Source organism: Myodes glareolus, chromosome 20, assembly GCF_982192425.1.
Source record: "Myodes glareolus chromosome 20, mMyoGla1.1, whole genome shotgun sequence".
Taxonomy (NCBI): domain Eukaryota; kingdom Metazoa; phylum Chordata; class Mammalia; order Rodentia; family Cricetidae; genus Myodes; species Myodes glareolus.
In genome coordinates this window covers 55870388-55897485 of record NC_142045.1, presented here as the reverse complement: position 1 = coordinate 55897485, position 27098 = coordinate 55870388, and the positions used below count along the sequence as shown (strand labels likewise).

Genomic DNA, 27098 nt, shown 5'->3' with positions numbered 1-27098 from the left:
AAGAAAAAAATCTTTTTACTGAAACAAACAAAAAACAAGCTCCCCAAATAATAAATTTATCATGGTAAAATAATAGGGCTACATTAGAAAAATGTATTTACCGTGTTACTGCTATGTAAACTTTTCCCTGTTGAATTTGTTGAATTCAGGTCAACAGGTCTCTTGTGCCCTCTATTACCTGGCCAGGTAACATGCCAGCTGCTGCGGTTGGCAGGGAACTCCTGCCCTGTCATCTGTGCTCCTGCCCAGCTCTTAAGACACTCACGGCCTCCAATGGCCTGGACTCTCTGATCCTCCCTCCAACTTACAACTCTAAAGTGTTGGCATTTTAGCCATACTTAGGGTGACTGAGAAAGGGGTAAGGTGGGTGAAAGTTGTATGAATCTATTTGCAGAAAAGGCCAGACAGCCAAATACGGGTCGTAAGGAGAAGTATGGAGGTGGGATCCCGTGATCCCCTTTTCCTGTTTTATTATGTTACAGGGCAGAGCATGTGAAGCAGAAATGCCCAGGGGAAGGGCACAATGGAAACTAGTCTGTGAGATCTTGCATTTCTAAAATGTCATCCTTACACTTCATACTGTGTTGTTAAGGTGGACGGGACATCCTACAGTCTTGAAGGAACGGTGGCTCTGTCATCTAGCTTCCAACATGGTCCTGGAGAAGTCTAAAGTTATTGAGCTTCTATAATCTCTCTACGTGGTCTGATTTTCTGCATTGTTGGAAATTACTCTGACTCTAGAGGTTTGAAATTTCTGGTTGCCATAGTTTGATGGAAGCCTCCCTTGTCGCTGCGATGAAGACATCATGTCTCATTCTGGAAATCAATGTACGGAGTACCTTTCCCTTTCGACTCCTATTCCCTGAGATTCTGAAGTGTACCCCTGGGGTATCTTGGTCTATCCTTGCTCTATTTTTTGAAATCTTCACTTTCAGCTTCCTCCCTCCAGAAATTCTCATTTCCAAGATTTTTCTTGTTGCTCTTCAGCTCCTTTCTGGTGCTGTTCATCTTTATGTCGCAGACATGCCGTTTTCTCCTCTCCAGTGACAGTAATTTAGTGTTTCAGTCTTCCCCCTAATGGGTTCTTCTGAGTGGCTATTTGGGGTTTTGTTCATTCATGCTGGAAGCTTCTACCAGCTATCAGGTTGCCCTCGATCAAGACAGAGAACTGAAGCAGGCACAACTGGCAGCTGCAATGAGAAAGAGTGAGGTTTCAACCCAGCCGTGCAGCGCAATCAGTCGAAAATCTTAAAAAAAACCGCTGGCGGCTGGTCATGACTTCTTCCTTTTGTCTGTGAGTGCGGGGATCCTGAAAAGCTTCCCAGGAGTGTCATCACGTAGGTTCAGATTTAAAAGCCATTTTACTGAGGAGCCAGAGACTCTGCCCCCTCCTACAGCTCCCCTCATGAGGTTTCATTTTGCTTCGTATCCCCCTCCCCAGCTCCCATCCCAACTCCTCAGGCAGGGAATTCCAAGTTTAGCCTCCTTAGGAGAAACTTCTAGGCTGTGGTGAGGGTAAGGAGGGGCAACGTAGAAGGGGCGGTGACATCAGAGAGCGAAGCAGCCTCAACCATTCTGTTCTTCACTCCGGTTTCTGGGGGAGACACAGCCATCTGTTTCTCGGTCTTCAGGACTTTCTGCATTGAGAATTCTGCACTGATTTTTGCATTGGTGTTCATTTTCCGTCTTGACAAATAGAGATTTTGCATTCCCTGGTCTGGTTTCCAAAATTCTAGTGCTAATAAGCTTTTTATTCATGCTTCTGTTCTTATGGGAAAACAATCCTTTGCTATATTTTCTGCAGCATTAAGTTCATGTACACTTTGATGCTTGTTCAACTTGTCATTGTTCAGTCATGACAAAAAAGGGAGGTTTGGATTACAAGCAACTTTTGTGCACACTCTCCCCATGGGGTGGGGTGGAGGCTTACTAGTGAAACAACTTAACCAAAATGATGAATCAATCACGAGGCTCTGCTCCTCACCAGCCTAATCTTAACTACTGTGGTTTCTTCCTCCCCGCAGTCTCATGAAGGAGAACACTAAAGTTTCCTGCTGTTGCTGAGCGACACCCAAAGGAGGAAGGAGTTCAAACTGTATGAGTGCATCATGGGACAGGAAACACCCAGTAATGATTGACACAGGGAGACCTACACGCCTGACTTCCAGCAACAGATAAAGTATCAAGCTAATAACTAAGTATACACAGAGACTGAGTAAAGAAGTAGCCTGGAATTTGAGTTACTTTGGAATAGCACTGATGAGATCGAAGGGGTTGCTCCTGCAAGACCTCAAATATCATGAGACAGGTGACAGCAAGCATCACGCACTACATCCCCTGTACAGCCCCACCTGCCAGGCTGCTCAAGACACTTAAACTGTAACTTGTTGGGATGTTAAGTATTTAAAAGGAGCAACAATGAAAGTAGTCCTATTCAAAGCTGAAGAACCCTACTTAAGTCAGAAAGAATTAAAACATTTATTGGGCATAAATATATTACATATACACTACAGATACAGTTAGGTATTACATATAGCATAGTATTTGCAAAATCTATACATTAAAATTGATATGGCAGTTTTAATATAATGTATATGAAATAATCTAAAATTTACAAGACAAGAAAACATATGATTATTTTTTTTCTCCTAAAGTCGAAAAGCTTGGAATGTACGTCCAACAGTGAGGTAAAACATTTCGCCTTTCAATTTAAAGAATTGTGCAAGGATAACATTCAGACACATTCTGTTAGGGCACTTTTCAATTTTGACACAAATACTGAGTGACTGTAGCCGGAGAAACAGGGTTAGAAAATGTCAACATCTGAAGTTTGATAAAAACAAGGCAGAAAATATGCAAAATAGCCTTTAAAAAAGTTTTCTTGTTAAACATTTTCTTTGAGGACAAAGGGCAGTTTGCTTCAGATGACTGGAATTTCTTGTGTCAGGGATGCGTGTGACATACAGAAGCCTCAGAGCATCGGAAAGTCACGCACTCACTCCTACGCTTGGTAAAGGGCAGAAGGAGGTTAATAAAACACTTCATCTTATTGTTCCTTTGTAATGACAATATATATATATATATAATAGCTATATATCCATAGCACATATACAGACTTGCGATAGAAAATAGTGCCATGTAGAGGAATAATTTCCTGACTGAAGAGATCATAATGGAAACAGATAATGGGGGGCAATAGAATAAAGTGCTGTCCGCTCGAGAGTCACACACTTCAGCTCCCTGATGGCCACAGGGCACGGGAATCTCCAGAAGATCAGATGCTCAGAGACTTTGGCTGGAAGCATTGTTGCCTTTAAAACCGTTCAACCAGTTTAGAGAATTCTCTACAGCAGCAGTGCTGAAGTGTTTCCAAAAAGACTCGCCCCACAAATAGCTCTAAAAGTGATCCACTGAGTTTGCTCTCACCAGCTTACACCTGTCTGGGAAAATGCAGATGTAATGTCACAGTGGGTCAGATGACACCTTCCGATGAAATGATGAGTTTCTGAAGGCCAGAGCTTTGGCAAAAATATATTTACCTTGATACCATCAGTTTACAAGTCTAATTACACTAATTATGATAGTCAATAACAAAATACAGAGCTCTCTAGTACTTAACTACATTGATATAGGCACACAATAATGTATTGATCTTAGCACTCTTCCGAGAGATGATTACGGTTTCTGGGTACATGTAAACCTTTCAATCACTGATAATGGGATTTTTGGCATTTAATGAGTTAGACGCTCTTCTTATCTTTAAAAACACAAGGAAATGTCAGAAGGTTAATACTACAGATGCTGCCAAGGAACAAACTGACTTAAAATTACAAAAGTATAAAACACACAAAATATAACATGCTACGAGGGCAAATTAGTACATAAGTACATTTAAAAATTTTTACAATAAATAAAGATTGCACTGTAATTGGCATTTAAAGTACTGTATGCAGAATATAGTATAAATAAACCCAAAACAAAATAATGTTGGTTTCCCCATGACTTTGGTATGGGAATATTATAAGCTAGTACAGGGTACTTACTGCATAGACAACATAGACCAAGCACAAAACAGCTATGATCAAGAAAAACCAAGGATCAAAAATATACAAAAAACCAGGAACGGGGGATCGGCTGTGTCTGTCGCACCCTTTTGGAATACAGTTGCACCTCCAACTCTTAAGTGTCCCTGAGGTACTTGAACATTGTGGACTTCATATGAGTAATCCAATGACTTTGGGTTAGAACTGATTATCATGACTCTAAATGAATGTGCGAGATAACATTTGTACTCCAATAGCACCGCTGGATCTGAGATCTCAAAGCACTTACAGATACTGAATCCCCATTTGATTTGACTTGATTTCTCATGCATGGAAAAACAGGCACAGAGAGGTCACAAAGCAAGTTATTGACAGATCCAGGGAGAGAATCTTGGAGGCTCTTTGGCCACAAACACACTGTGCTTCCAGTCAGTTACCACCCCCTCTCTACATGTGGCCGGATCGAGCCCCCAGAAACAGGGCAAGTGTAGATGGTTCCCTTGTGGGCTTTATCAGTAAGACTTGTGTCTACGCTACATTAGTCGTATGGGCACTGAAATCAGGTACTGGACTTCACTCACTGTACTGATACCCCAAGGGATAGCCAAAGACAAATCTTTCAAAACTAATGGACCAACATGTAAGAAGACAGCCCACAATTGTGAGGCATTCGACTGCCATGAGTTCTCATCACGTAGTTCTGGTCAAACACAACAGAATATAATAACTCTAGTGATTAGAAGTAGTTATACACACACACAGACAGGCAAGTTAAAGCAGCTGAACAGGAAAGCTAACTATTGCACAATGCCCTCTTAAAGGTACTGCTATGGACCAACGTGGAAATCTACAACGCTCCGTCATTGACAGGTGCATGTGGTTATGTGATTTCTTAGACAGGCAAATCATAGTGTTAAATGATAAGGGATACAGAGTAGTAACACATTTAGATTAAAGTACACAGTTTGACTTAAGTGAGCTACACGGTTAAGAACTGAGTGATGACAGATGGTCTGGGTGGCCTCAGCCGAAGGCACACATGTTCTATATGTTCTTGTGTGGCACTACTCTGACAACAGCGAAATCCCAGCCCTGAACTCCATACACTGTGATTCTGTTTACAGATATAGACTGTGAATATAAATTACTAAACTGGAACACACACAAAAAAAAATCAAAGGCTTGTGAAAGACTTCAGTGGAAACAGAATAGAAGCATACTGGAAAGCTTGAAAACGTAAGTTCACTGGGCACACTGTGTTCACTGGGCACAGTGCGCTCACTGGGCACAGCGTGTTCACCGGGCACACTGTGTACACTGGGCACACTGGGTTCACTGGGCACACTGCGCTCACTGGGCTCACTGTGCTCAGTGGATACACCGTGCTCACTGGGCACACTGTGCTCACCAGGCACACTGCACTCACCAGGAACACTGCGCACACTGGGCACACTGCGCACACTTGGCACACTGGGCACACCGCGCTCACTGGGCACACTGGGCTCACTGCGCTCACCGTCTCTTGGTGGCTGGTGCTTTCCTGCTGCTCCCTTTTCCTCTTACTTATTTCTTTATTTTTTTTTTTAATCCAGTTTAACCTCTTCCTAGTTTTGCATCTCAAATAGGTGCATCCAAACACTGACTGTTTCTCCTAGCTAAATCTGTAAAACAAGAGAAGTATATAAATCAAAGGACAACAAGGCTGAAGGGAAGGCTCTGAGTAAATGTGTATTAACGGGTGGCGCCCCACCCACACCTTTAGTCTGCAGGTCTACTTCATCAAGAAGTACTGTAATATAAAGGCAAATAAAATGGACAAGGTTGCGAAGCCAAGCACAATGAGGGCAGCAAACTGTTCATCAGTAGGCATCATGCCCTTCATTTTGGGATCGTCCATGCTCCCCATGTCTCCTGTAAGCATGACCTCACGTCGTTGTAGCACAAAGGCCACAGAGGGGCTGAAAGCTCCACTGAGCTCCTGGGAGGTGTCCACACAGCGGCGGCATGCGCACACTCGGAATCTGTAGTCTGTGTTGTTCTGGAGGCCTGAGATTTGGAATGTGGCTTCTTCTCCCTTGTACACCTTCAGAAAAAGAAAAAATTGTAGATGAGCAAGTCAGAACGTTGTGGCTGCCACGGGAAATATCATGCACACCTGGAGCCGTATGGACACCTGTTCAGACAAACCCTTCACAACAGCAATACGTTCTTATGAAATCACCCTGGGAACTTACTTGGAACAAAGTGCAATGTAAAATCCAATGACTTTGCCAGAAGTGGATGAAGCTAACATGTTAAGTAATCCAGATACACAGAGCTCTATTTCTATAGAGCCGACCACTTATCAGAAGAGGCTCAACATACACAGCTCTATCTTTTCATCCCCAGACTCAGCAACGTTTACACCGAAGCTGTAACCGCTGACGCTGGTAACAAAGCACCGAGTTTCTCTCCTTTTTTTTTTTTTTGACAATTGGCTTTCAGGCACATCTAATCTTCTGATATTGTGACATGTTATCTATAAAGTTCACATGTAAGAAGTGTGTAGTCAAGTCACAAAAGACAAAGCAAAACAAAAACCACCTTCGCCAACTCTCTCTTTGTGTACTTTGATACATCTTATTCCTGGCTGTCATCTGCCTCTGGCTCACCTCATCTGAAGCTCACACATGAGACGCAGCCCAGTCACACACAGACTCAGCCCATCACACATAGATGCAGCCCAGTCACACACAGATGCAGCCCCAGTCATGGTATCTCAGCCTAGGTAAGCACCGCATTGACTTCTAGCCCTGAAACTTCATTTGCCTGTGGTATAAGTACACACACACACACACACACACACAAGCACACAGAGAGAGCCTACAGATCAGAGTGGAAGACACATGTATCTCTGCGCAGAAGAGCTGTTGACACACGTGAAAGGGTACAGAGTACCGCGGGGAGGAGATACCATTGACGCCCGTGCCATAACTACGGAGGGTGGAGCAGCAGGACAGGCTGGCACCAAGCCCTGGTGCCGGGAGTGCATGGTCTTAGTCTTTCCCATGGGTTACAGTTACAAAGACCTGCTTTGAGACACAGTCTTTCTACTTTTTCAGTATCAGATCTAAGAAAAATTGAAAACTTCAATCCTCAGATCTACACAAAAAACAACCATGATATCAAAAACAAAATAAAACAAAACCTCCCAAACCTTCAAACCCAAATGTTCACAAAAAAGAAACGAATGCTATCTGCTTTGAAAATCTACTTCTTGGTAGTTTTGTGCTTGCCTATCTGAAGAGATTCTTTGATGCAGTTCAACATTAAAAACTAATATTGAAGTTAGGTGTGGTAATGCCTTTAATTCTATCCATCCAGGAGGCAGAGGCAGGTGGGAGAATCTCTGTGAGTTTGAGGCCAGTCTGATGATCTACACAGCCAGCTCCAGACACCTGAGTTACATAGTGACAGGCTGTCACTAACTAACTTAACTAACTAACTAACTAGCTAACTCACAAACCCACCAAACCAAACACAAACAAATACATGCAACTGATTGAGGGGTTTCTTTTAATAGTCTATGAGCAAAACCAGTCTGTTCTCTCCCATTAAGGACCTGGGATTCTGAGATATGTCCCGCCTCTTAGACCCTTAATGCAATCACGGAGAGGCTGACTATTTCAGGAACTTGAAACTCAGTTTCCTTAGAAATGATCACACGTTGAATCAGCCGAGCTAACAGGAGGCCAAGGAAGAGTCATGTGTGTGGTACCCATTCTTAGAAAATGTCAAAGAAACAATACATTAAAATTATATGAAAATTAATGGATTGCATTAGGTTTAGCAAATATAGGGACTGCAACTAAATCAAATCGGTGACATTTGGCTAATGAGTGATTTAAGAAACTGGCACTAACTGACCCCTTCCTAGCTGACCCTATCTCCCCTGCTGGGAACTTTCGAGGATCTTGTCTACAGCAGCTGCAGCGATCAGCTGAAGGACAATGCAACGACACTGACCTGGTGCACACGGCCCATCTGTGGGCACCAACGCCGGCAGCTCTTATGAGCTGCCATGAAGTCACCAGGGCCTCAGGCGGTGCCTATGCAGGGTGATTTCCCAAGGGACTCTGAGACTCCACACAGGTGGCACTGGCTGGTCATGCCTCATATCCCTTTGCTCTGACAGGGGCCTCATTATGGGCCTCTTCTCCTGCCTCAACTCAATTTAAGAGGCGACACTCCATTTAAGATTTTCTTATTGAAGTCACCAATCATAATATTGTAAAAGTAAGGATAGATGTGGAAATTATTTATTTTTTACAAAGTTATTTTTGTTCTTGACTTGGTGTCATATTTTAAACTCATTTTGAAGTGAACAGGGGGGGGCATGAAGTAGCCCACAGATAACTGAAGTGAAGAACCCAAGAGTTCTACTTCCGATTAACAAGCTGCAAGGCTGAAATCCCTTAAGTGGTAGCTTTTGGAGAGGGGCGCCGAGCTGGACTGCTGGGTTTGCTAGAATGCTGCCTCTCCCTCATGGTTTAGCCACACGTTTCCCTGTCACGAGTGGACCGACGTGAGGCACACTGGAACAGTCCAAGTTGCTGGGTTAGTAATGGAGGCTTGGCAAAATGAACTAATTCTTCTAAATCCTAGGACCATGGGAGGCAAGTGTGTCCTCAGACATCCTGGCTCAAGAGGGAGTCTGCTATCCTACAGACCTCTCCTGGGAGGGAGCAGAGGTGGGTGAGCACCTATGCTGCTCAGCAGACAGGTACAGCAAAGGTGCTGGGTGTACACTGCAACCTGCCTGTGAACCGGTGTGAACTTCTTCCATAAACAGAGTCGATTGCTGAGACACCTCCACAATACAAAGCAGCTAGGAGCCACAACCTGGGCTGGGTACCTGCACTCTAGGAGATTGAACAAATACAGATTATGTGACATTTCAAGTAGACGTTTATACAAGCATTGTTCTGGTTTAAGGGGAAGTGATCTTTATGAGATATGAATATGAAACTGCAAACCTAAAAATTAGTAAAATAAATGATAGCTTTGAAAGATTTCTATTTTGATCTATTTTGTTCTTGCTTTGGATTTGAAACATGGAAAACTTTAGGTGATTAAAACAGCTTTGCCGTCAAGTTATGTGTTCAAAGTCACTGACCCATGCTGGTTCTGGAATCTGCTTTAAAATGACTTTAAAATCAACAGCAGATGCTCCCTCACCAAGCCCCTGGTGACAATATGAAGGATCAGTATCTCCCTCAGTGCTGTCAACATACAGAAACGTGCCAACTAACCGAAGGTGGGCTCCACAGCATTTCTAATGCCTTGGAGGTTTCTTAACTGCAATAAATCTGAGCAATAATTAACAGGAAATGGTTTCTTGTAATTTGTCAACTCTATTCTTATCTTCAATGCTTATATTCGGTATTTTTCGATAAAGGCTACCGATGTCTGAATAGGGATCTGTATACTTCTGCCTCATTCTTTTGTGTGCTGTGCAAAAACAAAAGTGAGCCGCACGCATCTAGAGAAATCTTCACCCTTTCAACAAGGCTTTGCAGTAATGCCATGGAAGAAAGATCAAGATTCTTGAAAACCACTTTGAGCTTGGAATATTTAAGTGGCCGAAAGACAGACATATACATGCATTTAAATGTGGAGTGAAGCGTCAGGAAGGATCTGGTAGCTGGTTAAGGCATGCCTGCGTAGCCCTTAAAACAGGCTGCCTGTCACATCACAATGAGAGCAAAGGAGAGCTGAACCAAAGGGACGCTAGAACTAAAACAAACTCAGGACAGGAAAGGCGCTGGACCTGCCTGTCCAGTGGAATCAGCATCTCTATTCTTCCCGTTACAAAGCAAACTCGCTACTGCAGGTGTAAATTACCAGCTCCCTGGATATTGCCTCTTTCATGCGTGCAGGAAGCATTTGCTGAGTGCCCGAGTATGTGCCAGACTCAGAAAACAAATTGAATCAGCCGAGTGGTCCTGTTAGTGGATGGTGTGATTAGTGCTGTAATGGGGTCTATGCAGTGCAGCATGAGGGTCCTGGCTTGGCTGGGCTGCTGCACAGGAACAATTACCTCCCATCTGTTTTGGCTTTGCTGCTATGAATTCAAAGCCTGCTTGTCTATTTCCCCACACATTATACAAATGTCCTTCATTCCTTCTCACGGCAGGACAAGGAAAGGCAATACTCAAAACAGCACAGCAAGGGAATGGTTACCGAATCGGGAAAGGAAAGGAAAAAGGAAAAACAACAAAATCCCCAAACCCAGTACAAACTGTCCCTGATGAGCTGTGTCAACTGAGGCTTCTCATTGTCACGACTGCCCTTACTCACTTCTTGGTAAAGGTAGGAACTATGTGGGCATCTCTACTGATAGAAGCTGTCCTAAAATGCCACATTCTCGATAATCAATAACCATTATAGCATTGATGGTAAGAAAACATTCTATGGTAAATACATGACTGTACATCACATCGGGACTTAGCAGCGAAGAGTGGGCTGAGAAAGGCTAACCTGATCGAATCTAAATTCCTGCAGAGATTAGTCTTCACTCTGACAATGGTGGGCGCGCAGAAACTAAGCACACAGTGCTGCCCTCCCTCTGCCAAGCAGCACTCAGTGTGCACTGAGAAGCAGAACATTTTTTCCAAGAATGCGTGGAAAAGCATGGAACATGGAACAAAAGGTTTTAAAGCCACAGCAGCAAACATGTGATGAATGCCCGGTAGAGAAACGAACTGCTGCTCAGTCAAACAAGAGTGGGCATTCCCAGCACCCTTGCCGCTGTGGGATGGCCAAGGATTAACTAGAGCGAGCTGGAGAGAACTCCTTTCTGCTAAGCGGAGCAATGGCACGTGTGACCTGAACGGCTCTGAGACAGCAACAGGATAGGAAGGGGACAGGAAGGCCAAAGAGAAGCCCAGGGCCTTTGCTCCCTTGTGAGGGGTATGATGGAGGTCTTGGTGATGTCATCGACTCAGAGGAATCAATACTGGCAGATGTCAGGCCAAAGATAAAGCTTGTGCAAGATGTGGTTAAAATATTCAGTCTATCTGATGCTCATAGTAACAAAATGTATCAAAACCTCCAATAACTTCTTTGATATTTTAAGCACATTTTGTTTACAAGCATTTTAAAAGTTTATTACACAAAACAGCAGCAAGCACTTTAAGCGACATGCTAAATCAGATTTTCCTCTCTTGTGTGCATTTGAAGACTCAAAGGCTAAAACAGCAGCCTTTACAAGCAATGCCAGCATTTCCCAGGACAGGCAACACTGATCTTCACCTTATGAGTTCACTACAAATGGATTATGGAGAGTGCCAAGTGAAGAGCCTTACTTTCCCGATGGAATAAACAATTACATCCTGGTTCCACCCAAGCAGTCTTCCAGGGGACTGAACTCAGTGCAGTCAGTGACCCATAAAGCGTTATTCTGTAAGATATTAAGGGTCACGAGGTATGAGAAACAGTAAAACCCAAATCATGGTCTGGCTATAAGGATCATGCTTTCTGCTGCATAGGTTTGACTGTGATCTATTTACTCTGGACACAACAGATGGCCATGTGACCAGGAGCCATCTCCAATCAGAATCTGTCCCCTAACAGGTCCCCATGTGATGGATATACATATTAAAGGGTGACAATAATCAGCCCAGAGCATGAGTCAGGTCACCTCCCTCAGCCTTTCACTGTCACTTCTGTAACAGGCAGAGAGGACCTGGAAGGACCTGGAAGGACCCGGAAGGAACCGGAAGGACCCGGAATTTGAAGGGTAGGTTAAGATGCCTTCCTCTCTGGGGCCACTTCAGTTTCCAATCACATGAAAACTGATTCGTGCAGATTTCATGCTGCTAAGCAAACACAGCCCTTGAAACTCCTCAAGTTTATGCCCGGGGAACTAAGAAGACCGGAAGAGCGGCTCAGCCACTGCCTCCTCACAAACCCGCAGCTCCCGGCATCAGTCAGGGCTGTGCTCTCAAGGCAAGCAGCCAGCCTGATGCCGGAGAACGGCGCACGCTTGGACATCGGGCCTTACCTGTTTGTACTCAGATTCTCTTCCGACCAGTACCTGCAGGATGTAGTTAACAGGATCGCCTTTCATCGGTGGTACCGTCTCCCATAAGATTTCACACGAGTTTCCTTCTAATTGTGTCACTCGAGGTGCTGCAACACAAACCCACACACCCACGTCAAAGCTCAGCCTCACGCGAGCAGTCCGATTCCCAGCGCTCAGCCTGGGAGAGCGCGACGGTGCCTGTGTCCACCCTGAGAGGGAGCTTTGTTTGTCCAGCTCCCTGCTAACCCTGCTAGGGAACCCTCAAGAAAGGGAAGTTACTCCAGGACCAGGAGGCCCGTTCCTGGCACATCTTCTCACTAGCTCATTAATGAGTTGGTGGCCTGGGTCTCAGTTTACTTATTTATCCATGTATCTACTGATCTACCTATCATCCATCTATCTATCGATCCACCTACCTACCTATCATCCATCCATCCAGCCAGCCAGCCCCTCCCTCCCATGGCTGTTTCCTTCATGTCACCTTCACAAGGTTTATAGCACTTTTCCTTTAGGGATGTGGAAATAAAGGTCAAGTCTGTTTCTATGGACTCTAAGCTTAGGCAACCGGCTAAGACAAGAAGCATAGGTGGTGCTGAGCAAAGACCCAGAGAGCAGACAGCCCTGAGGCTTTAAAACCCTATCCTACATTGTTACCTTAGTTTGCTCATCTGTTGGCTCTGTCATGAACATTCAAAGCTAAATTGGTCTATAGTAAGGTACATAAAACCACCCCCACCACTCCTCGCCCAGGCCACTGTGCTGAAAAACTAAATAAGGAATGTCACCAGACTAAGCAGACCTTCAGCCAAGACAACAATTTTCTAAATCTAGGGCCCAGAGAAGATCCTGGTGAGGTGTTCCGGGACCCTGCCCCAGGAGATAAAAGCACCATGGAATCTCTGTGCTATCCATGCTTCTGTAGAGCAGCTCTTGTCTACGTCACTCTGAGAGGCATGGGGAGCACTCCCAGCATCAGACAGACTCAGGGTCACTCTGGGAGGCACAGGGAGCACTCCCAGCATCAGACAGACTCAGGGTCACTCTGGGAGGCACGGGGAGCACTCCCAGCATCAGACAGACTCAGGGTCACTCTGAGAGGCATGGGGAGCACTCCCAGCATCAGACAGACTCAGGGTCACTCTGAGAGGCATGGGGAGCACTCCCAGCATCAGACAGACTCAGGGTCACTCTGGGAGGCACGGGGAGCACTCCCAACGTCAGACTCAAGGCTGGTAGCAACTGCCTCAGGAACACTTGCTAGGCACCTTCCAAATCAGTAAGTCACAGAACACTTAGGTTCTGTCTTCCTTCCTGTTTTGTTTTTGTTTTGTTTCTAGGCAGGGTTTCTCTTTGTAGCACTAGCTATCCTGGAACTCACTCTGCAGACCAGGTTGGGCTTGAACTCACAGAGATCTGCCTGCCTCTGCCTCAGAAGTGCTGGGATTAAAGGAGTACACCACCATGCCCAGCAGGTTCTGTATTTTCTAAAGCCCAGATGCAAAAGTGTACCCAAGGGCTGGGCATTTACTGCCAAAGTAGCCCAGCACAGAACATATAAGGGGCACATGACACAGAGAGAAGTGGTCAAGGTGTCTGTGGGGCGGGGAAGCAGGCTGAAGGCACTGTCATGAAGTAACCCTGGAAGTGGTTACAACAAACCTGGCAGAGCCTAAGCCAGACAGTGATCCAGGTTCTGACAGCCCCTCACTTCCTATAACTGACTATGTTCTGGATGTGGGGGCCTCAACTCCTTATGGAAGTTGAACTAGGGGTACATACAGAGGGACTGCCTCTATAGTTAGTACCCCGCCCTGCAGCACACACCAACAGCAGGGTCACTGGACAATGGCGGGCTGGAACAATGCTGCTTTGTCTAAGGAGCCGTTACAGGGACCTGTGTGAAAACGACAAGGTTCGGGAGCCCAAGTGCAAGCTTCGGCTCCTGTCACCACCAGTCTTCTGGCACTCACTCATCCACAATTCTGTGACTAGGGACATGGCCGACTTGGAGCCTCGGCCCAGCAGGAGTGTCTCTATCTACCCTCCTTGAGAAAGATGGGAGATTTAGATATCTGCTGTCTTGGCACTTCTGCAGGACCTGATTCCTCCGAGGGAAAACCTCGGGAGAAACACTGATGGTCACTGCCATGGGTTCTCAACAGCGCCCTCTATGAAGAGGGTGCGTGCCCACAGGAGATGCTGGTGTTGCCAGAATCAGGCTCTAACTTCCAGGCACCAAAATCACCCAGAGATGAATGCCAACCTGTCAAGGGATGAATTCTCTGTCCCCGCTTATTTAGACAGAAAGGGGAAGTACTGTGGAAATTCATTCAGCCAACAGCTTTGGGTACTGGACTTAGGGGTGTGGCCTTCTGTCTGTGGACATGATCACTTTTGAGAGGAGGGGCTCACTCGCTTTCTTGGGTGGTGGTTGAGGGTCTGATGGCAGTTCCCACCACCCACAGAGCAGGCCACTGCAGCGATTCTCTACCTTGTGGTTCATGCATGTTCCCCAATAAACTTCCGATACCTCCTTTATCTCATTGATACACTTACACAGGCCAATACCAACGTCTGAATGTCTTCAGGAAAGAAGGCGATCTGTCTTAACCCACCTCTCACGTCTAACAGAGAAGCTGTCATTCACATCAGCTCCTTGTCTGTTATGTTTGGAAATTAGAATATCTTTATATATTATACTACTATATTATTTGCAATAAACATGCATATAGAATACAGTACTCTGTACATGTAGGCATTTACTTCAGATAACCTACCACACAGCTTTTTTTTTTGAGAAATTCTGATTTCATCTTGTTACTAGATATATATATATATATATATATATATATATATATATATATATATGTTACAGAATATATTGTGGTCAGACCTGAACTTGGCAGGTGTGATGTCAGTGCATCTTTCCCCTCCCCACAGTGTGAGGTCTACTTCCACACACCTTTGAGGGTGGGAGGGACACTTTTGGTTGTGCTGAAGGTATAAGTTTCTGAGAAAGGTCCCTCCCCTGCTTCGCTCGCTGCCTGGATTCTGAAGGAGTAGCAGGTGGACTCCGTCAGCCTCTGGACCTTGTAGGTGTGGCTGGGTCCTCTGTAGATGGAAACAAACCTGCACGGAGAGAGGAGCAGAATCCATTAGCCACCTGAGTTTCTTGTGGTGATAAATTCTGAGGCAGACTCATGGAAAGGTCCGGGCTAGCTTGATAAATGCCTCCTACCACCTGAGGGGACCGGCTGCTATGTAATGGTTCAGTTCAATGTTCAAGGAATGCTCGTATAAAAGAAAACACACGGCAAAGCACATGCAAAGAGCAGAATCAACTTTCAGAAACATTAGTCACGCATGTTTTTATTTACTAATAAAAGCAGAATTTTCAAGTGTTTCATTGTAGTCAGTGGTAACTCACGTATTATTTACTCAGCAATGAAGATACTGTTCAACGGTCACTTGAGAAATAAGAGGCCTGTTTTCTCACATTTTTCAAAGAACAAAAGTTTAGCATGGGCCAGCTGGGCAGTTTTGGCTGACAGATTCTGGTTTCTTCTACCATTTGATTGAAACTATTTTATACTTCTGCTAAATTAAAATATTTTTAAAAATCTTAATTTACTGTTTGTGTGTGTAAGCGAAGCACACTTCTCAATGCTGTACCGATGGCTCTCATGCCCCCCTCTCTGCAGGTGTGCTCAGCAAGTAACCTACCGACTGAGCCAGCTTTTTGTTCTTATTATTACTATGAAACATAATTACATAAAGTATGAATTAGAAAACAATGCCTTGTACTTTAGGTATTTTCTTAGCATATCTTGAAAATTTAATCCCTCCCCCAGTGAAACTGGACTATCTAGATCGACTTTTATCCCCTAATAACTGTATGACTTCTGAAAACAATGCAATTTTCCAAAAGATCTCCAGTATCTAAACATCACCGGCCCAGGCATACCCTGAGAACCAACACTGAGTAACTCCAGACTCAGAGCCCTGGCCCACATAGGCCACGCCTGGCTACTGGTTCCCAGAGCTCCCTCAGTGGTCGAGGACACCCCACTGTCTTCAGAAACGACTGTAAGGCACTCAGTGACAGAATCATCATTCAAAATGTCTGACGGGGCCTGTTTGGCTCAGGGAGGAGAGTTCTTACAATTATTTAGCAGTCATTCTTTGCAACCTGAAGTGTGCTGGGCTCTGGAGTTGAATGAGAACCACCCTGAGGGTGTCGGCCCTGTGTGGGGGCAGGAAGTTCTGGAGGGCAGTAGCAACTTCGTTCTGTGTGAAACAGGTCTAGATGAAAGGTGGATCCGTGGGCAGTGAGATACGGACAGACCGAACAACCGAAGTTATAAAACCCTGCTAACCAATACTCAGTGTATGCCATCCAGGCACGCACCAGCCTTTGAAGTGGAGTTCCGGAGCCCTGGCAGGTTCACTTACTGCTCTGCACGTTTTGATCAGGAGGAAGTGTCTTTTATTGGAGGCCGAACATCCTCAATTTCAAGGAAAGCCAGAGCCCAGGTTGAAACCCACAAATAACCATGGCAACGTACTTAGCCCTCAACACATTACTGCCTTAATGAAGACACCCCAGCTAATGTAGAGGCAAATGGCTACTTATTAACTCAGCTTCACCTGGGCGAGAATCACCAGCGGGAGTAATTGCCCTTAATTGTATCACAAATGGAAGTCACGGTCTCAGAAGCAACACTGTTAAACCTCCATTATGGTGACCTGCAAGCTCAGCGTTTGTCTGTAGAACTGTTTCTAGTCCTGCCCCACTCCGAGGATGGTATTTCCTTTAGAAAAGGCGTCTGACACACATTTGTGCCAGGTCCAATCACATATCTAGGTAGAAGCACTCGCCGTCACTACGATACTCACTGAAGCAAGTTCAGTAATCTGACTTCATACTATGATCCAAACTGAATAAGTAGAACACATACAATTCTCAAAAACATCAAGACTTGCTGACTCTAGACTTTTTGGTCCATTCTTGGATTGCTCATGCACTTAACTGGTACTCCGACTTATTAAAAAGCATCGCAGGAAGGGCTAATAGCAATGGCAGATTGACAAATGTGTCATTAATGCACTTCCTTAGGTTCAGAGACAGTGTTACCCACATTTGTGTCAAGGGCTGAATTAGTGTGGAGAAAGGGACTGCAGGGTGAGGACGGTTGGAAGCCATTAACCTGGAGTGCTAATTGCTGGAGGTGTAATGTTGAAGCATCGAGCCTGTAGTAAAGGCAGAATCAGGGAGCCACAAGAAGCCAACCTGGGACATCAGTACCCCTGGGAGTACAAGCTGGGTTCTGGCAGCCTACAGCTCCCAGTGGAAGGGGCCAGGAAAGCCAGGAAAACAGGCTGTTCTTCCTTTATAACTCCACACCCAACGTTTTTTATAGATTTGTTTTATGTGCATTGGTGTTTTGCCTGCGGACCCTGCACTCTCGCGAGCTCTGCAGCCTCTGTGAGCCTCAGCTTCTCAGCTGCACGGCAAGGTAGGGCGAACTCACATTAAGTGGGCTATGAGAAGTGTTCAAACTAGTTTTGCTATGTAACAACCAGCCCACCCGTGTTGTCATAACTGTGTGTATGTACCACCCACACATGCCAGAGGCCCACTTTTGGGGCTCTCTGTTGCTTTCAACCTTACTCTGCAGCAGGGCAACTCACCGAAGCCGGAGCTCCCCACTACGGCTGCTTTGGATAAGAGACAGGAATTCTTATCTGAGTCGTTTCCTTCAGTGCTGGGACTAAACCTGGGCCTTAACCACTGAGCTAAAGCCCGAACAACACGACGGACTTGGAAACGGCCCTGCTCTGCCTCCCAAGAGAACACCCTGACACCGTGGGAAGTCCCAGAATGACTTTTCTTTCTGTGGGTGGAAAGCTGGGTACGTGGAAAGAGGAAATTCTCGCCAGGGCCACTGTGTTAGCCTCAGCTAACATGACCCCATGGTCACGGTTTCACTAGTGATGATGTAACCCTTCCCATGCTCTAGCTGGCCGGGGGATGTGGACAGGGACACTGTGGCAGCATGAAACTTGAGCAGCCACACCCAGTGCCTGTGCCTGATGCACAGCAGACTTCAGGGAAGTGTCCCACTGAGATCTGAGCATCCCCCTGGCAGGCCTTAGCATAAGATTCTCCTGCTGACAATAACTTCTGCTTTCCTGTACTCCTGAAACATCAGGCAGAAAACACCAACCAGCAGGTAGGAAGAAGTACACAACCTAACTCACGAAAGGCAGCACTGGCCTTACTGTCACCTCCGGTTCTCACATTTTCTCTCTCTAGGGGGCAGGAGACGAAGGGGCATATGGCCCTGTGTTTGTGGTCATGCTGGAGTTAGGGCAGGACATCAAACTCATGGCTAGAACCATTCTGGGAGAAATTTAAAATACTTGCCAAATACTGTTCTAAAAGTCTGACCTTGCCTTCTTCCATTTCTTTCTGTAAAATGCCAACTTCATTGATAAACATGTCGGAATCCCTCTGGGATATAACTAACCACACCAAGCATACCAAGATATGAAGACTTAAGACTTCCCATTTTTAAACGCAACCAGCTATAAGCAGGCGGCCTGGTTCCTGCAGTGCGGTATGTCTCCATGATGCTGTCAACCATGGTAGAGGCATTCACAGACCAAGCACCGGCTTCCGTATCACAGATCCTCAGAGGTGTCCCAGAAGTCCGCATCCTACCCTGGCCAGGTCTCTAAGGGGTCTTCACTCCACGGCCAGACCTTGTTGCCTTGGTGAACCCCCCACAGGCATCAGCCCAAGGACTCTTGAGATAACAGGAAAGCAGTCAGTGTGAGAATACTTGTGGGCCACTGTTGCGGAACTGTTGGTCTTCTCTCTCTTCTCTCTCTCCACCCCCAACCTCACCCCCACCTCCGGAGAGCAGAACGGATAGCAAGGGTGGAGTTCTACTGACCAACCTGGGTTGTCTAAGCTGGCAAACTATTCCTCCTCTGGGAAAGGGAGTAACAGGACTCACCTTGTGGGGCTGCTGTGAGCTAGAGATGAGATAACAGCCACTGCATTACAGCATGCCCTGCATCATGAGATAATGCACACTACATTACAGCATGCCCCGCATCATGGGACAACGGCCACTGCATTACAGCATGCCCCGCGTCATGGGATAACGGCCACTGCATTACAGCATGCCCCACGTCACGGGATAACGCACACTGCATTACATTAAGATGTCCCTGCAAGGGTCCTCCTGTCACCTCAGTGCGCTGAGATGGTCTGGAGTGGAGTAGGTGAATGCCTTGCACCCAATCTTGGGCAGCTCAAACAAAGCACCCAAGACAAGAGCCAGAGACATTTTGAGAGAGGGCCTCACTGTACAGTCTTCATGATCCTACTACTTTAGGCTCCCAAGTGCTGGGATTACAGATGTGCAAATGTACATAACATGCCAAGATTGGGTGATTTGACTGAGGAGGGAGAAAACTGGGGAGAAATCTCTCCTGTATTAAAAATACATTTGGGAAAGCAAACAGTTTAGCTGGGTAGTTAACATGTTATATAAATGACTCCAGCCTGGGCCAGTGTGACTATCCAGGCTTCTTGCAATACAGCGCTAGATGGTAACAAACACACGTGGGACTTAGAGTAGTCAATGCTCCAATGGGACAACTCTGCGGTGATATCCTGGTGAATACATGTCCTCAATTATTACCCAGAGAGAATCGTGAACAACAGCAAGGCCAGACCCAGGGCAGGCTAGACTTCCTGCGGCCTGCCAACTGTATGGGGGCGGCTGTGGATGAGGGGAGGGAGGGTCTGGAAGATCTCTGCACCACCTTCTCACTTTGCCTGTCACAGTCCTCCAGGGGCCAAGGGTGGAGATGGCCGTGCTGGGAGCGCAGACCTGTGTAGAAACCTTGGCCTGAGCACAGAACTGGTGACCTTCACCATGGACTCGAAAGAGTCAGACAAAAGGTCCAATTTCCACAAAGTCCCAACAATGGGGCTTACTTGACAGGAATTTTTATGAGATGTAAATAAAAGAATCAAGAAAACTCTATGACCAAAAACACCTCATGAAGCAAACCAGAGGTTCTGGACAGTTTCAGCAAAGCCCCAGAGAGCCACGCTTGTCCCCTGAGGGTTCTGTCTTTACCATTCACTCAGAAAGGCCATGTGTTTGTATCAAGTGCGACTGGAGGAGTCAGCTCAGCCACACCATGTATTTATGTGCTTGTTCATTTTAAATCACTAGGGGGCAAGAGAAAACGATACAGAAAGAATTTAGTTTTGAGTATTTTCTTAAAACCGTTTTCTTTTGGGAAAAATATCCAAGAATGCTGTGAACAACTGCTTACATTCTTTGTGAAAACAGTCTTTGTGCTAAGGCTTGTTCTTACCACCTCACTGCTCATGACATCTCTAGGCTCTCCACAGTTCATAGACATTCACTACTCACCATGACTAGCCTGCTAGGTGGGAACCCTTCAAAACACATTTCACAACAGCCCAACAGCTGCTTGCTGGCCCGGTGTAGCTCTACTCATTACCAGCACTGTATCACTGTCTTTCCCCTCTTTTTCCTTATTTTCTCTGGGCTCCATGGAAGGAGGGTGTGTATGTGGGGCGGGGGGAGGGGTTGTGTGTGTGCGTGTGTTGGGTGTGTGAATGTGTTTGTGTGTATGTGTGCATGCGCGTGTGTTCCCTATCTCACTCAAATTGTGTTTGGAAATAGAAGAGATTAAAAACATGGACAGTAAATGCCCCCACTGTGCCAGGAACACAGCGTCCTACCATTCCAATGCAGAAGCAGATGGACACAGATGGCAGTGTGTGGGGACACCCCAGGCAGGGAATCCATTTGCTAGACGGATGCAGACAATGGTGAGAGTCCCTGTTTATATAAAAGTGCCAGAAGCTATTCCCAGAAGGACTAAAGGGAGAAGCATTAATGGCCTTTCTGCCTGCTGATCCCGGGTGTCTACCGGTCTTTTAACTTGTGAATTATACAGACTATAACAATTTTTTGGTTAATGGGCTGGATTTCTATGCTTCTCCCCAAGAAATAAAATTTCATTATACTTACTAATGATACCAATTTAAGCTCTTTCAGATTTATTTTATGTTTGCTGCATAAATGAATGTATATTACATGCTTGCTTGGTATCCAGAGTCCAGAAGAGGACACCAGATCCCCTGGAACTGGAACTACAGATGGTTGCAGACCGCCATATGGGTGCTGGGAATCAAACCTGGGTCCTCTGAAAGAGAAGCCACTGGTTTGAACTGCTGAGCCATCTTTTCAGCCCGTTTTACAAATAAAGTCATGAACAGAAATCCTATGCTTACATTTTACTGCCTAAACTGCATTTTAGACATTGATATATTCAAAATAGAAATTCATTTGCGTTCATAGGAAGTCCCCTCCCCCATTCATTTGCATTCCTAGAAAGCACCCTCCCCCAACTTTAAGGTTCTTCTGAGATACTTGACACCACCAGTTTTCTATGTGGGTTCTCAATACATGGAATGAGTCTCGCCGCTGAGGACACGGGTCCCAGAGCTTTCCAGATGTCTGTCCACTTCTGCTGCAGTGGTCTTGCTTCAGTGCAGGAAAATGCAATTCATTTTCCTTCTATTTATTTATAAACCAATTCAGAGATAAAATGCATTATCTAGATTTGACTTTGGATCCAATCAGATCTCAAATAGTTACTTTACCACCCTTCAGCCCTGATTGGTCCAAGACATTTGCTTGAAGTTGAGCAAGTTAGCAAAAAATTTTTTTATTTTTTTAGGATGAATCTTTATGATTTTACTTTAAGAACTAAAATGTGTCTAAAATACTTTTCCTCTTAATAGGACTGGAGTCCCAGGCATGACGATGTGTACTTTGTAGCCTGGAAAACGCACACAAAAACTAGTTGAAGCATACAGCTCTGTTCATCTGAAAAGTCAGGAACAGGTCTAGGGTTAGGACAGAGGTTTGACATGGGTGCTGAGGACTGCAGCTGCTACTTGGGATTGCAGGAAAGAGACACAAGCCATTTCCCGCGGAGGATGATCATGTGGACCAGAAGTGCAGGGGAAAGGAATGGGGAACACAGGCTGGTTAGACACAAATCATTCCCCATGGAGGATGATCATGTGGACCGGAAGTGCAGGGGAAAGGAATGGGGAGCATATGGTTGGCTCTGAATCTCCCAGCAGTCATTTATAACAGCAATGCAGTTTGAGAATAGAACCAGAGTCTGGTCTGTAGCAGAGACATACTGAGACAGGTCGGTCACGCTCTCTTGTCCCTTTCATTAGTTCCCTACAGCGTATTCTTCTGGAGTTTAAAGAAAACTTGAAGTCATGAGATGCAGGGGTTTTTTTTGTTTGTTTGTTTGTTTTTTTTTTTTTTTTTTTTGGTAACAGTCAGTAGCTAGCAATGCCGGAAGCATCACACAGTTCCATAGTCCCTGGCTGTCGGGGAAGTGTTACAGTCATGATTATTCATTCCACTAGACGCCTCTCCCCTGTCTAATCTCCCCGGAGCCTCACTCTGAAAAACACTGGCTGTCTGACCAAAACCCCGAGCGACAGATTAACCGTAAACACAGTCCTGGAGTTTACAGCCCTCTTGTTGCAGTCCTGGGCACAATTACCAAGAACATGGCCCGATGAGGGTCGGGCTCAACACCAGCTCCAATTCCATTAGGACAGGCGCCATTTCATTTCATAAACACAGACAAACGCATCTTCCGAACTGTCAGGACAGCACTATGACCTCAGCCTATGAGCTGAAGCTGCTACTCTAGCAAGCGTGATAGGGGAACTTGGCTTTATGAGAATATTTGCTCAGTGTGTGTATTTTTCTTGTGTAACATGGAAACCAGAACCATTCAGATTTTCTATGCTGGATCTGTTAAGAATAATAGACCTAATCACCACAAGGCCAAACTAATCTAATTTTTGCTTTTCTGTTGAAATTAAAATCTCTTATACTGTCTGTTCACTGTTTAATGCTAATTCATTTTCTCAGCAAGATCAGCTCTTCCAAATCTGCCACATACCTCATAAGACCTAGCACACAGTGGTAATTCAAGAAAACGTTCTGATAGTTGAATAATCATAATCAAACACGAGGCATAAACTTAGCCCTCTACAGAAAAGCATGATTGTGATGCTTCTCCATGAACATGGCCCTGAAGTCTCGGGAAATCGCGTCCTAACAAAAATGGAATGGACTCAGTCAGCGGGGCTGTAAGAATTCTTGATGTAGTTACCCTGAGGCAAAGCTTTGGGCCATGCTGGCCTGTTCATTGCCTTCTGTTTGTAGGAAAGGAGCCCAAATGGGGAGGGAAAGAATATACTAGCATATTTCACTTTTTAGTCAGAGAACTAAATGTAAACAAAGCTCCCAGTGCTTGGCATGTTCTCGATACACAGAATTTTTCTTCAGAAAGCTTTCAATATATATTTGAATCCCCGGGTCATCTCATTCACATACGTGCGTGTGTATCGGTACAGGTGTGTGGGTGGGCACGTGTGGAGGCCAGAAGTCAACAGTGGTGCTGTCCTCAGGATAGCTGTCAACCTTCCTTTGCCACAGGGCCTGCCATTTGAACCTGACAGGGCTAGATTTGCTGGATAGTGAGCCTTGGGATCCTCATGCCTCTGCCAATATTGCATAAAATCAAGTGTGGTGTACATGCCTATAATCTCAGCTCATGGGAGACTGAGGCGGGAATATCAAAAGTGTAGGCTCATCCTGGCTACACAGTGAATTGAAAGTCAGCCTGGGATACATGGAACTATCTCGAAGAAAGAGAGGGAGGGAGGGAGGGAGGGAGGGAGGGAGGGAGGGAGGGAGGGAGGGAGGAGGGAGAGAGGAAGGAAGGAAGGAAGGAAGGAAGGAAGGAAGGAAGGAAGGAAGGAAGGAAGGAAGGAAGGAAGAGCAGACATTAAGCTAACAGAACTGTGACATATTCAAGCCCAGCATTGCGTCAAGAGCTGGCATTAAAGGCTTGGACCATTCACGAGTGTTCACTTTCAGACACTAAGGAAGGTCATCTTCAAACTAAAGTCAGGCTGTCCTCATCCTGTTAAATCCCAGGAAAACTATTCCACAAATAGAATAGGAATGTATTATGCCCAGGACTCACATCACTTTAATAACTTTCTGAGAGCACTGACAAATTTAATTTAGAAAGATAAATGTGGACTCCAGCTCATAAAATTAAGAAAAATATTGTTCCTAATGGTCAAATTTCTTAAATTGCCAGTTCTATTTAGGCAAGTGATTTATTTGATGAACAAGGCAAGCCTTAGCATTTCTCTGCCTCCTTCCTTCCCCCACCTCTTCTGTCAAAGGAGCAAGCGTGCAGTGACTCCTAGATTCTGCAGTCTTATCTGTTTGCCATAGGGAAGTGTCTCATGTGAGCCACACTCATCTGTACAGATGCTTCTAGAGCTTTTGACCACCATCTGCACAGTTTCCACAATGTACCCTTGGGTGGCTGTCCCAACAGGGCAGAACTATAGAAGAGTAGGGAGTCTCCCTAATCCCCCGGTTCTCCAGGTTTATGGAGCAGTACAGTGCAGGCTCCACCCCTTCTGTGCTATGTGTTTGGAGAACTACACAACATCCCCAAGAAGGTTCTTTCTCTTGTCAACAGAAGCAAAGGCCTAGAAGAAAAAAATGTAAAGATTTGGAAATATTTCTTAATACTGACTCTTACACATATCATGACTCTTGTTAGTTCAGAATGCTTGATTTTGCTAGTCCTCTGTGGCTGAGAACTTCTTTCAAGGTAGAATAATGACCCATTAAAAACAGATCCAAAGAAACATATTCAACAGGATGAATGTTTTTGCATATAAAAGATAATTTTAATCTCCAACGAACTTATCAAATCAAGCTCACTGTCTCCGCGCTTTGGCGCTGGTAATGTTTCCAGCGGGACAATGGCTGTTTTATGTTCTTTCCACCTGGTCTTTTGGGGAAGGCAAGCCAAGTTCAAATGTGTGGTCTGTGTGCACATGTCCAAACTCTCAGAACACTTTTCCCCATGGCACTAAATTCTAGGGTTTTCCATGAGTTAATGATATGTACTTGTGTGTTCTCCCTTCTTCCTTCCCCTCTTTCTATGAATATTGTATTTATTTCCATTCGGATGTCAACAAAACAGCTGTGACTCTCTCCTGGTTTTTGTTTGTTTGCTGCTACCACTCCCTGCTAGAGCTAACTGTGCTGAAGGCCAGGACCTCGCCTTCAGCCTCCACACCAGTTCCTACACCCTATCTTCTGTTCGCGTGTCTCCAGTGTCCCTGAGACATTACCAGTGGATAGGAAGGCTGTGAGGACGTTCAGAACAGAACAGGAAGGCCTAAAGGGGCACTGTGGTCTCTGGAACTTTACCACATCTGTACACCTTTCTTTGTTCTTAGCAGACATGGTCTCTACCTCTGCCAACTTCTAAGAAGCTGGCAGAAGCATAGGGGTGCTTTTTCCCCAGCTGCCCTGGCACCTTGCACAGTAGACGCACAGGACAGTATCTGCCCCGGGTTCCTCAGGGTTTCCTTGGCCTTGCTTGGTTGCTTTTCCTCAGCCAAGCATCCACCCACTGCCTCTCCAGTTGTCACTGGCCCTGACATTATTTCCACAGAACCCAGGGTATGGCTACTTCTCCGGATCTTGGTTTCCACTCAAGGTCAACAGAGGTCCATGGCAGTAGACTCAGTCTAACCTCCTGAGTACAGAGCAGTGGGCCAAGAATGTGTGTGGGAGAGGAGACCCCACACACTGGAACAGAATGTGGTCCTATAGACAGGGATACAACAGGGGCAACCACCACGGCAGCAATGCTTCCACACTACCAGGAACATCCATCTAACTCAGGTATGTCCAACCTGCAGCATAAATAAGCCCCATGGCAGCTGTGAACGTGGCCCAACACATCTGTATACTAACATCTTGCCATATTGTCAACAAGTTGGACACAGCTAATAACTCATCATTGCCTTGGTTTTATGGTAATCTTCCCTTCTGCCTGATTCTGATCAGAACCTTTGCTAGTAGAATATTCTGTGACCATTAACTTCTGCTCAGCATCTAACTATTCCTAAATACCATTTGGCTGCCTGTCTTCTGACTGGCCATTTTCTGAGGAGATAAAGCTAGGTTAAGAAAGCGTGATGTGAAAGTTTGAATTTGATTTCAACATCTCCAAGTGTCTTCTAAGCAGGAAGTCTTATAAGAAACAAATCTCGTATTTGCTCTGGTTAATTTGATATCACAGCACCCATAGTTGGAGAGTACATTCCCCATCTGTACATCACCCACAGCAATTTCAGATTGGTAAACATGTTTGTCCTGATGGTTACTGAATATTTAAAGAGGTATCATTTTCCTCGGCACTTATGACTAATATAATGTTATTAGACAGTGGGGACTTGAATCTGACAATTTTCTGTTTTGATAATTTTTTTCCATCATTGGCCTTCATAAAGGGAAAAGCATGCATCTATTGTCACGTCGGGAGATCGGGATGTTTCAAACACGAAGAACTCCAGAGGGAGAACAGGGTACGCTGCTGGGTAACATGCAAGAGCCACCCATCCGAGTTCCTTCTGTAAGCAAGGAGAAGGGGTTTTGGGGAAGACGAGTATGAGATGAACACCAAAGCTGGCTGGGCCAGTATGCACACGCCCCAGCTCACCTCTTGCTCCTGTCCTCCAGCTGCAGCGTGTACACCAGCTCCCCAGCAGCATGTGTCCTGGGGTTACTGTCTCCCCACTTAAGCTTCAGGCTCTGAGGACCAGACGCAGCACATTCCAGTCTAGGAGGCAAAGGTGGTAATGGCCGAGTTTTTGCTTTAATGAACTGACTAAATGGTCCGACTCCAATCTCATTGATGGCCTGAATTCTGATCCTAGAGGTGGGGAAATAAAAAGACAATGAAAGCTTAGGAAGTGGAATTTCCTTCATTCAAAATGAACA

General features: G+C 45.4%; 1 protein-coding gene across 5 annotated transcripts in view; it reads right to left on the bottom strand.

Annotated features, from left to right (window-relative positions):
* Positions 1-2459: 2459 nt before the first annotated feature.
* The window catches only part of Fndc3b (fibronectin type III domain containing 3B), a 292925-nt gene continuing 268286 nt past the window's right edge, over positions 2460-27098 (bottom strand). For all 5 annotated transcript variants that reach the window (XM_087899629.1, XM_087899628.1, XM_087899630.1 and 2 more), the window contains 4 exons: positions 26818-27030; positions 15071-15237; positions 12088-12215; positions 2460-6126 (listed from right to left, as the gene is read on the bottom strand). In XM_087899629.1, the coding sequence (XP_087755755.1) occupies positions 5815-6126; positions 12088-12215; positions 15071-15237; positions 26818-27030 (820 nt within the window). In that variant the 3' untranslated portion in view covers positions 2460-5814. The remainder of the gene's footprint in view (positions 6127-12087; positions 12216-15070; positions 15238-26817; positions 27031-27098) is intronic.